This window comes from Pelobates fuscus, chromosome 4, assembly GCF_036172605.1.
Source record: "Pelobates fuscus isolate aPelFus1 chromosome 4, aPelFus1.pri, whole genome shotgun sequence".
Lineage (NCBI taxonomy): Eukaryota > Metazoa > Chordata > Amphibia > Anura > Pelobatidae > Pelobates > Pelobates fuscus.
In genome coordinates, this window is record NC_086320.1 from 254,676,824 (window position 1) to 254,690,075 (window position 13,252).

General features: G+C 44.7%; 1 protein-coding gene across 1 annotated transcript in view; it reads right to left on the bottom strand.

The window, feature by feature from the left end:
- Window positions 1-6,293, bottom strand: part of TRANK1 (tetratricopeptide repeat and ankyrin repeat containing 1) — a 151,287-nt gene extending 144,994 nt beyond the window's left edge. The window contains exon 1 of the mRNA XM_063452044.1: window positions 6,237-6,293. Within this exon, the coding sequence (XP_063308114.1) occupies window positions 6,237-6,245 (9 nt within the window). The 5' untranslated portion in view covers window positions 6,246-6,293. The remainder of the gene's footprint in view (window positions 1-6,236) is intronic.
- Window positions 6,294-13,252: the final 6,959 nt, after the last annotated feature.

The window sequence follows — 13,252 nt, forward strand, 5'->3', positions numbered from 1 at the left end:
GTCAGACCACGCTCCAGTGGTATTAGAACTGAAAAACACTTACGATTTTAAACATCGCAGCCCATGGAAACTGAATAACACCCTAATACAAGATAAGACCTTTAGCAAAGATCTCGAAAAAGACTTGGACACATATTTTAGTACAAACGACAATGGGGAAGTAACACCAACGACCCTATGGCAAGCACACAAATCTGTGATTAGGGGGCTGCTGATCAGGAGGGCAGCCTACATTAAAAAAACCACACATACCAAACTCCAACAATGGAAAAAGGAATTATATGACCTCAACTCTTTGAATCAATTACAACCCACAGCAGAAACCAAACAGAAAATAGTAAACATATCCAGACTGATACACCAACAAGCCCTTGAACAGACACGAGCACACATGACAAAATTGAAAATAGCTCATTACATGCAGGGAAATAAAGCAAGTAAACTACTAGCGTCGCACCTTAAACAGAAACAAACGAACCAAAAAATAGCTTATCTTATAGATAACAAAGGCAGGAAAATCACTAAACCCAAAGACATAAGTGATGAGTTTTCCACGTATTATCATAGCTTATACAACCTAAAAGAAGATAGCAACACGGCTACCCCTACGATTTCGAGCATTCAAAACTATCTACAGCAGATTACACTGCCAACTCTCACAGCACAACAAAAGGCAGACTTAATAAAACCTATAGACGGACACAAAGTTGCGACTGTCATTAAAACATTACCCACTGGCAAATCACCCGGACCGGACGGACTAACGAACCAATATTACAAAACATTCAGCTCGACTCTAGCGCCATACTTAGCCACCACTTTCAATTTCGCGACAACCGCGCGGTCACTCCCGACAGACATGTTGCTAGCCCATATAGTCACGCTACCAAAACCCAACAAACCTTCTACCACCCCACAAAATTTCAGGCCCATATCGTTGCTCAACACAGACGCGAAAATCCTAGCGAAAGTATACGCACTGAGACTGGGGCAGATCATCCCGCACATCATACACGACGATCAAGTGGGATTTGTGAAAGGGAGACAGGGGTCAGATAGTACCAGAAAGGTGGTGAACCTACTGCACAAACTCCAGACCCAAAAACGAGGGGGCCTCTTCGTATCTTTAGATGCGGAGAAAGCCTTTGACAGGCTGCACTGGGGATTTCTTAAAGAAACCTTGCTCAAATTTGGGATCCCACAAGAATTCATAGCAGTAGTGGACACGCTCTATAGTGCACCATCGGCACGGGTCCTAAATTCGGGCTTCTTATCGAAACCCTTCTGTCTAACGAACGGCACCCGCCAGGGATGCCCCCTATCACCATTGCTCTACATCCTGGCCCTAGAACCTCTAGCCAGTAAAATCAGGGCAAACACGAGCATACATGGCATCAAGATAGGGCACAAGGAATATAAAGCGGGGCTGTTCGCGGATGATGTGATCCTGACACTCACACAACCACTCATCTCGTTACCTAACCTCCTCACCGAAATTGTCACGTATGGGCAACAATCATACTACAAATTAAACCTCAATAAAACGCAGGCTATGGGCCTGGGAATACCCGCCACAACACTAACACAATTAAAGGAATGCTTCCAGTTTGACTGGAGAGATGATTATCTGACCTTCCTGGGTCTGAAAATCCCTAAACAGCCTACGCACTTATTAGAGCTAAACTACGGTAGACTAATGCGAGAACTAGGAGACACGCTGAAGAGATGGGAGGGTAAATTCTTATCCTGGATAGGAAGAATGGTGGCCATTAAAATGATGCTATTGCCCAAATATCAATATTTATTACGCACATTGCAGATATTTCTCCCAAAATCTTACCTCAATAATCTACAACGGCTAATCACTAGATTTGTATGGGCGAACAAAAAGGCCAGAGTAGCTACAACCTTGCTATGCAAACCAGTGACCAATGGGGGGCTGGGCCTCCCCAATGTACACATGTACTACAAAGCAGCTATTATGTCGACCGTAATACAGACGTTCAAAACACAAATAACAGGGGGCAGACCACAATGGGAGGAGATAGAATCTGCTGAGGGGTGCCACACTGGTTTACGCCACATATTTTGGGTACCACATAACCTAAGACCAAAAACCCCAACGCTACTCCCGACAACAGCACTGACACTGGATATCTGGGACTCTACGAAACGACAAATGGGACATCTTAAATGGGCAAAACAGACGCCGATGCAGAGTCTGACCATTGTGAACCCCACACTGAATGTTCGCCCGTGGATACAAAATGGTTGTTCAAATCTGGGCGGACGACAAAATAATACCATATACAGACCTAAGACAGACATATAACTTACCTAGTAACACTCTGTTCTCCTATTTTCAAATGAAATCGCTACTAGAGAATAATATAGACACGACTCCCTCTCACTCTCTTGAGATGCTATATACACTATGTGGACCGGGTACCATACCGCCAAAACTGCTATCTAAACTCTACACAACCCTAAACACCAGCCCGCACAATGACACATTGGACAAATTTAAAGAACACTGGCACAACGACATAAGCAAACAGTTCACAGATGCTCAATGGCGGCAGGCTTTTATAGCACATAAAGGGAGATCAAGGTGTTCTTCCCACATAGAGCTGATGAGGAAAATCCAATATAGATGGTACTTGGTACCGACTAGACTGGCGAACATATATCCAACCACATCCACACTATGTTGGAGATGTGGGGAAGACGAAGGTAGCATGTACCACATATGGTGGAAATGTCCGCGGATAGAGAAATATTGGGAGCAAGTGGGAGAGATTATTAACGGTTCCTTACACACGAGACTTACTCTGCAGCCAGAGACTGGGCTGCTTTTTATGCTTCCTGAAACGCTAAATAGAGCACAAAAGACACTTCTGTTCCACGTACTCATTGCCGCAAACACACTGATTGCAAGAGCATGGAAACAGCCCACTTGCCCTAACATCACGGAACTCCTATCCCAGATTTCCATAAATCTAATGTATGAAACGTTGCTTAGAATACAATATACTGCCCCAAACCATCTCTTAGAGGCCAGACAACAATGGGAAGAGTTCATGATCGAGACAGACGAAACCACACCCGCATTCACACAGAACACATAGGAAAGCAACACAGGTGAGCAAAGCCACACAACAGATCATACCACAGAACTAGATCGGTACCTTAATGTCATGAAGGCTCTGCGCAGCCTAAGCTATTTTAATGTATATCTACTGTATGTACAATGTGGCAAAGCAGCCATCTGTTGAAACGCTGACATTTGACCTTGCTTATGGTAAACTGTTGTAAATAACAAGCGCTGTACACTGTAGCGGAAACCGCATTATATTAACCATGACACTTATCAAGTTTTTTTCATGAACCTGGAAGATTTGTTCCCCCTCCCCCTCTTTTTCTTTCTGTACCCCTTTAAGTTTATGTTTAAGATGACTGAAAAAAAAAAAAAAAAAATCTCAATAAAGAATAATTGAAAAAAAAAAAAAATCCTAAATGGCAGAGAATTAAGATGTGAGACTGTAGGGGCAAGATCTATACAACAAAATTGCTTCATTAAGTTAAAGTGGTTATGGTGCCTGTAGTGTTCCTTTAACCCCTTAAGGACACATGACGTGTGACATGTCACGATTCCCTTTTATTCCAGAAGTTTGGCCCTTAAGGGGTTAATGCTTTAATGTAGGCCAGTGAAACATACACACTGTGCATTGGGGCATGAATATACATAACTGAGCTGGCAAATGCTTAAAGGCCAAAGTCTTACGGAATGGTTCTAGGCCTCTTAATTCCTTGCCTCACTGAACCCAATCAACTGCCACACGGTAACATAGAAACATAGAATGTGACGGCAGATAAAAACCATTTGGCTAATCTAGTCTGCACAATTTTCTAAATACTCACATTAGTCCCTGGCCTTATATTATAGCTAGCCTTATGCCTATCCCATGCATACTTAAAACTCCTTCACTGTGTTGACCTCTACCACTTCAGCTGGAAGGCTATTCCATGCATCCACTACCCTGTCAGTAAAGTAATACTTCCAGACATTATTTTTAAACCTTTGCCCCTCTAATTTAAGACTATGTCCTCTTGTTGTGGTCATTTTTCCTCTTTTAAATATAGTCTCCCCCTTTACTGTGTTGATTTCCTTTATGTATTTAAATGTTTCTATCATATTCCCTCCAGTCTCGTCTTTCTTCCAAGCTATACGTGTTAAGATCCTTTAACCTTTCCTGGTATGTTTTATTCTGTAATCCATGAACCAGTTTAGTAGCCCTTCTCTGAACTCTCTCTAAAGTATCAATATCCTTCCGGAGATATGATCTACAGTACTGCATACAATACTCCAAGTGAGGTCTTACCAGTGTTCTGTACAATGGCATGAGCACTTCCCTTTTTCTACTGTCAATCCCTCTCCCTATACATCCAAGCATTCTGATAGCATTTTCTGCTGCTCTATTACATGATCTGCCTATCTTTAAGTCATCTGAAATAACTACCCATAAATCACTTTCCTTGGATGTTGAGATTAGGATTCTATCAAATATTATATACTCTCCCTTGGATTTTTACGTCCAAGATGCATTATCTTATCCACATTAAATGTCAGTTGCCACGGCTCTGACCATTTTTCTAGTTTAACTAAATCATTTGCCATTTGGCTTCTCCCTCCTGGTACATCAACCATGTTACATATCTTTGTAACATCAGCAAAAACACATACCTTACCATGAAGGTGTTCTGCAATATCACTAATTGAAATATTAAAGAGAATGGGTCCAAGTACAGATGAACCCCACTGGTAACAAGACCTTGCTTTGAATATACTCCATTGTCTACAACCTTCTGTTGCCGGTCATTCAGCCAGTGCCTAACCCATTTAACAATACTGAAATCCAAACTTAAAGATTGCAGTTTATTGCAAAGCCTTACTGAAATCTAGATAAGCAATGTCTACTGCACCACCATGAACTATTATTTTAGTTACCCAATCAGAAAAATAATCAATAAGATTAGTTTGGAATGACCTCTCTGAAGTAAACCCATCTTGTCTCTGATCTTGAAATCCATGTGATTTTAGATGTTCAACTATCCTATCCTTCTGGTTTCCATTACTTTCCCCATTACTGAAGTAAGGCTTACTGGCCTACAATTGCCCGACTCCTCCCTACTACCCTTCTTGTGAATAGGCACAACATTCGCTAATTTCCAATCTTCTGGGACTACTCCCGTTAAGGATTGGTTGAATAAATCCGTTAATGGTTTTGCTAGTACACCACCAACCTCTTTTAATAACTTTGGGTGTATTCAATCTGTCCCCATCAACTTATTTGTCTTTACTTTTAACAGTTGAAATAGAACCTCTTCCTCTGAATGCACATGAAACAAATGACTCATTTGTCCTTTTTTTCTCACCGAGGTCACTTTCATTTATTTTTATCTGTAAATACTGTACAAAAATTTTAATTGAGGCAGTCAGCTAGACCTTTATTCTCTTCTACATACCATCTTTCTTTTGTTTTTAATTTAACTAATTCTTGTTTTTCTTTCCTTTTTTTCATTTATGTATCAAAAAAAAGTCTTGTCCAATCTTTTTACTGACTGGGCTATTTTCACTTCTGTGAGAGATTTGGAAGCTCTAATAACTTGCTTAGCCTCTTTCTGCCTAATCTTAATCTCCCTCACTCTTTTTTTTTTTTTTTTTTTTTTTTTATAATTACTAAATGCTAACTTCATTTACTCCACTTTGCGGAGTACCACAATGGTTTCTTTATTTTTTTGTGGCTACAAGACTCTCAGCGTGTCAGTTGGAAAGATCTTTTCTATATTTTTTTGATAAGGAAAGCTAAAACTAATATCCAAGTCTGAAAAAAGTTCAGTTAAAGAAATGGGTTAACTAAGAAAGGTTTCTTGTCCTCTTGTAATCACATGCTTAGACTTCACAAGCCATTAGGGCCTGAATAAAAACCCCAATAAACAACAACCTATCATGCATTATTTAAAAGCACACAATACATAATTGCACTCCCCATATCAGATAAGAGCTAAAACTTTATGATACATTTTTCAAAGAATATGTCTACAAACAAAGCTTTGTGACTTTAAAACATTCATTTTTTTATTTATTTTTTTACCTATTCTAGTGCAAGTAAAAAGCAATGTTAAGGAAATGTAGCAATCTTTTGAAAAGCTTGAGACGTCAAAGGTCACCTTACCTGGTACATCTCTTGTTTTACTAGCCTCTCAATCGTCAACTTCCAAATGTATTTGTCATATTGTTCTCCCAAAATATCTTCAAATACCATGAGGAAAGGAGAAATAAGTCCTCCAACTATAGTATAAACATAAAAAGAAAAGAAAGCTTCAGGTTTTTCCATGCATTTACTCATTAACCACAAGATAAAAACAATTTTTAAAGGAAAAATTAGAATTTTTTATACTTTTATTATTTACAAGTATTATTGTCTCTGTGTACTTTATTGTAACACATATATGGAATTTATTTAAAGATAGTAATACACAATCAGGGCCGGCCTTAGGGGTGTGCGAGCTGTGCGGCCGCACAGGGCGCCATGGAGCAGGGGGCGCCCTGTGGCCGACAGCTCGCACATGGCTGGGTGACAGGGAAGCAAAAAAATAAATGAAAAGAAAAATTGAGGCGGCGGGGCTTCAATGGAGTGGAGGGGGCGGGGCTTATCACGAGACGGGGCGGGGCTTATACCTACCCGAAGTCCCTGGTAACTGCTGCAGAGGAAGTGGGAAGCAGGAAGGAGTCCCTGCTTCCCCAACATCTAACTGCTTCCACTCTCCCTTCATCCATAATGTAAAGCGGTAAGTCTGTGTGTGTGTGTGTCTGCCTGTTTGTATGACTGTGTGTCTGCCTGACTGTGTGTGTGACTGTCTGACTGCATGCTTGTGTGTGTGACTGCCTGCCTGTGTGTGTGTGTGTGACTCTGACTGCCTAATTGTGTGTGACTGCCTGTGTGTGTGTGTGTGTGACTGCCTGCCTGTGTGTGTCTGCCTGCCTGTGTCCTCCAACCTATTGTTCCTGTAAGTTTTCTTGCAATTGTCCTATTTATCGTTTGTAACGGACCGTTTCAGCAGACAAGGGGTTAAAATCCGTTTAGGCGATATGCCCCTTTCTGAGAGACAAGCACAGCTACTGCAGAACACCAAATTCCCGAACTGGATACAAAATAGCACTCCAAACTGGAACCTCACGAATAGCTGTTAGCAGACGAACAGGAAAAGCAGACATCAGCTTACACTCCTAGCAATCAATCTCCAACAGCATACAGTGAATCCCCCCCAAGAACGAGACAAGGCTCCTTGTTGAGGGTCAAGCAGTGGTCTCAGGTCTGGAACACCCAGCCTGCTTTTTATTACAGTTGTGCACATACAGGACACACCCAGGGGGAGGCATAAAACAACCAATCAAGTAACAGTACAACCCACACATCCCCTCCTCTCAGATAAGCAATTAACATAATTATTACATACAGTAAAAATACAGTTTCCACACATACTTGGTAACTTTAAAACCATACATCACATTCACATAAAAATACATATCCACAATCAATCCATTCAGGGAAACAACATATTAAATGGCATGAATCAGACCAGGGGTTCAAAAGTTAGTAAAGTGTCTTTTAAAACCCCTGTCAGCATGGCTTCCAGTTTAGACCGGTTTTACAGAGTCTTCTCTCCTGGAGACACAATGGAGAAGTAATCCAATTACCTCCCAGTACAGAGACAGACTCCATTGAGCACATGGGGAAACAAAGACAGTAAAACACTTTAAAATACATAAAGTCCCCTTTTACACATAACACACAGACATTTCACATATCCCCAGATAGCTGGGATCTGGGCGCACAAAACTACCGAATAGCGCGCAGATCCTATTCACACAGTTCAATTGCCATGGAGCTAAAGTCTTTCCCATAGTCTTTCATTATATGAATATGCTCCATGGCATAGCTATCTGGGGTATCACCGCTCACACAGGGCAAGTACCGAATGGCCCCACTGTATTTAAAGGGCCAGAATGAGTGACATGCACTCTGTTAGGGCCGAATACTGTTTTTAAAGGGCCCAATCTCCCAGGGATCATAATCACATGGCAAGAGGCTGGCAAGCAGTCCTCTCCAGGCCCAAGTGGCGAAGGGCACTTCGTCACATCGTTAAATCCCCCCCTCTTATAACATTGTAAAGCGCTACGGTATCGGTTGACTAACTTCAAGACTGTCAGTGTCTATTTTGTAATTACTGCGATTGTAGTTCAGACCACATACAAAAAGGAGGGTCCTCTTGTTTCCGGAGCCAATGCTAAAACAAACAGATTAAAAACAGATAAAAAAAGGTTTATTGAGCCGACGAAGATGGCAGCCTAACAAGGGAGCTCCCGCGAATCCACACTAAATCCAGCACCGGCAAACAGCATCGCAACCGCTAAAAGGTACTCACATGCCCCACAAAGGTCCTAGAGCCACCCCACGCAAGAAAAAACAGGGGGGACCGCAAGAATCCTCTCCCACAGTGGCCGACATGTTCGCGGCCTCAAGATCCGCACAGGCCGCACAAGATGGCCGCCGGGCAGGCACACGAGGCTCCCACTCCCCATCCTCCAACACGGATAAGGGACAGCCTGAACAGAGTGAGGATACCGCCGCACAAATCTCGAAACAGCTTGCGGAGGTGAGAACCTATCTGGCGGGAGAGATCACCCGTAGCGCCCGAGATATCAAGGCCGAGATTCAGGCCCTAGGCGCCCGCACCGCTGTGCTGGAGCAACGCGTGGAAACCATAGTGCAAGGCCATAACACAGTGATACAGCACTCCACGTCCCTAAACCTTTACATCAGCGACCTGGAAATGCAAGTGGAGGATTTATCAAACCGCACGAGGCGGAATAACCTCCGAGTCAGAGGATGGCCAGAAGCAACACAAGAGGGCCCCCTGGCACCAATCATGGAGGCATATTTCAGCAACCTCCTACCAGAAATCCCTAAGACCCAATGGACTATGGACCGGGCGCACAGAGCCCTGCGGGCCCGACGCTCGAACACAGATGTGCCACGAGACATCATTATATGCTTCCATCACTTCTCAACCAAAGAGGCCCTACTGCGGTATAATCGGCAACATGAACTCACATACAAAGGCAAATCCATCGCATTATACCAAGATCTGGCCCCAAGCACTTTGCAAAGAAGAAGAGAATGGAGGCCACTGACAGATATATTGCGGCAACATGAAATCCGCTTCACCTGGGGACACCCATTCAAGATAGTGGCCTTCACAGCTGGAAGAACAATAGCCCACACACCGGGAGGAGACCCACACAAGTTCCTCAGGGACTTAGGAATCACGCCACCGCAAGACTTCGCACTACCTGGGCCTACCCGACCGGCCCTTACACCCCTCCCGAGAGAGTGGTACACGATCGCAGCACAAGCGGACCGAGAGGACTGAGACCCGCAAACAGCCAGGCGCAAACTCAAAAGAGCGCCCACAAGACTTATTGCAGCAACTTTGACACTCTGGACAGTTAAGTTCGTCTGAGAGCAGACACCTGGACTCACACACCCCTTAAACCCCCGACAACCCTCTCCTCAATTTGATCAAGACTTTTGGATGGAACTGTCTCCAGTAAACCAAGGGGGAGAGAGAAGAAGGAGAGAGCAGACGACCTCACTACAAGCTGCACAGCGGCACTGACACCAACAGCACCACAGACCACGAACACAGACTGAATGGACTTAACGCAAGGGTGCTGTTTGCACTGGGAGTGATGCACTAAGACAGTTCAAATCCCATGTCATCACGACTCAATATATTACACCTTTAATGCATTTCCCTACTACGGAGCCGGGATGGTCACCCGAGCACAAGAGGGAGGGGGGAAGGGGGGGTGACTCTCAGGCAAATATTGCACACAGGAAGGGAGACACTCCTAGACACGCTGAAACACTCCCAACTACACCTCACTCCACCATTCCACTAATACGCCTAACACACAGGGCTGAAATGTTTACCTCATGCACTAATGAGAAACAAAGCTGGAGGGAAAACGGGAGGTCATACAGCAAGACACGCAACAATCCAGTAACCCTTAACTACACCCTCTATAGACTAACCCAGGAGGGTATGAAAGTTAGAGCAAACACTCACAGGGGAGGTCCCACAGGCCCCAGGGGCGACAACACGAAGATAGTTGTAACTCACACCACAGTGGATTAACGCGGGGCAATCACCGAATCCGAGAGGTGATTTTTTTTTACGCCACTCGGAGGGGGTGAACACCCCCAATCTCATCTGGCACAGGTTAAGACCAGATGGTTAACAAATGTTTATGTTAATTGTTTAAGTGAATATGTAATGCAAATGTTCTTTATTACTCAAGTTATCTTTCTTTTTCCTACTCTACTCTTTAAGACAAGTACCGATTCCTCAGCCGCTCTCGCTGCCTGGATGCTCCCTGCGACCCCGAGGAGGAGCCCCGTAAGCAACTCAGCGCACACCTCAGCCCATGGTTCCCGGAGGAAGGGGGACCCCGCCACACTCAATGCTCTGAATACATCTCCAAATGGCCCTTAAGGTACTATCATTAAATGTCAAAGGCCTTAACTCCCCCAACAAGCGTAGATTGCTGGTGAGGGACTTAAAAGCCAAAAAAATCGACATAGCACTAATACAGGAGACACACCTCCCCAGGTCGGCGACCACTAGGTTGACTGACAGAAACTACACGACAGTCCACGAAGCACGAGCACTACGGAAACGGGCAGGAGTAGCAATACTCTTACATAAAAACTGTCCCCTAAACATTACCACCATTCAAACTGACCCAGAGGGGAGATTTATATACATAGGGGGCACACTCTACACCACTAAAATACACATTATTAATGTTTATGCTCCCAACGAGCCAGACCAGCAGTTCTGGGCGAGCCTGGAAATGCTGGTGGCGGGAACAGGGGGAGGGGTCCTCCTGGTAGGGGGTGACTTCAATGCTGTACCCAGCCCAGCAGCTGACAGAAGCGCGAAACCAGGCACCGTCAGATCACAGGGCAGAGGGAGCCAAGACAAGCAATTACACACATTCCTGACACACACAGGCCTCCTTGACGCCTGGCGGCTGCAACACCCAACCACAACAGACTACACGTTCTATTCGACACCACACAACACCTACTCCAGAATAGACAACATATTTCTCAACGGAACAGGGATGGCCAAAACAATCCACACGGAAATTAATAACATCACATGGTCAGATCACGCAGACATCACACTCACACTCAGCAATTTGTGCTACAAATCCAACTGGTCGTGGAGGCTCAACAATAGCCTATTAAAGGATGACACAACACGAACAACCATCCAACATGCCATCACAGAATACTTTGACATAAACACTACCCCCGAGGTTAGCCCTACCACGGTGTGGGCAGCACATAAAACAGTAATACGTGGACACTTCATAAAACTGGCCACACAGAAAAAGAGGGCCAAAACGAAACAGCTACTTGACTTACAATCTGCCCTACGCAAAAAGGAGCAACAACACAAAACAAACCCAACAGACACACTCCTCAGGGAACTCAATGACATCAGACACTCAATCAGGGACACCACTCTGGAGACGGTCTCACGGTCTATTCTATGGTCAAAACGACTTTTCTATGAAAAGGCCAATAAGACAGATACACTCCTAGCAAGAGTCCTCCGCCCGAGACCGCAAGGCAAAATTATAACAAAAATACGCACAACAACAAACACACTAGCCAAAACTCCTGAAACTATAAACGAAGTGTTTACGTCCTACTTCTCCGACCTTTACAACCACTCCCCCCAACTCCAGACCACCAACACAACATATATGGCAAACGTGCGCCGCTTCCTCTCCGAACTCACTATTCCAAGGGTGAGCGGAGCCGAAGCCGATGATCTGCAGGCACCAATCACACAGATGGAGGTAGAGGCAGCAATAGCATCCCTAAAAGGCAACAAAGCACCAGGACCAGACGGCTATGACATTAGCTACTACAAACAATTCAAAGACGTATTAGCCCCACCCCTCACAACCCTCAGCAACCACTTTCTGCAGGGAGGGACACCCGATGGTGACATGGCAATGGCAAACGTTGTCCTTCTGCCAAAACCAGGGAAAGACGAGACACTGGCCCCGAGCTACAGGCCCATCTCATTAATCAACACCGACCTTAAAATATTCGCTAAAATCTTGGCATCCAGACTGACCCCCCTGCTCCCGCGCCTGATCCACCCAGACCAGGTGGGCTTTATGCCAGGCCGCCAACTATATGAAAACACACGCAGGGGAGTTAGCACGATCTGGCACATGGGGGCTTCCAAGGCGCCTTCTCTGGCACTCTCTTTAGATGCGGAGAAGGCGTTTGACAGAGTGCTATGGCCTTACTTGTTTGAACTACTCCAATTTCAAGGATTCCCAGAGGCCTTTATCACAGCAATACGAGCACTATATACAGACTTAAAAGCGCAAATACTCATCTCAGGGGCCCGCAAGAGACCCTTCACGCTAGGGAACGGCACCAGACAGGGTTGCCCGTTGTCCCCATTACTCTTTGCTCTGACCCTAGAACCACTACTACAAGCCATTAGACAACACCCAAACATACAGGGCATCGTAATACGAGACACACCATTCACAGTATCAGCCTATGCTGACGATGTCATGATAACGCTTCAGAAACCCATACAGTCTCTCCGACACCTCACACAAGTACTGGAACGCTTTGGGACGATTGCGGGGTACAAAATAAACCACTCCAAATCCGTGGCCATGCCCTTCCACTTAGAACCCACAGACGTAGCCCGCATACATGACATGTATCACTTCAAGATAGCCACTGATGAATTCATGTATTTAGGGATACGACTGACAGCAAACACCTCCTCATTGTTTACCCGCAATTATACACCTCTGTTCCGAACTCTCCTTAAGGAACTAGAACAGTGGACAGACAGACCCATCTCATGGATGGGAAGAGTAAACTCTATAAAAATGAACGTATTACCGAGGATCTTGTTCCTCTTTCAGGCCCTCCCGATACAGGTAACCAGAGGGGACCTGATCGGCATCCAAAGAGCGATAGATGCCTTCATCTGGCATAATAAACGACCAAGGATAGCGCGCGCCCTCATGTATAGACCGAAACCTAGGGGGGGACTGGGACTGCCCAAC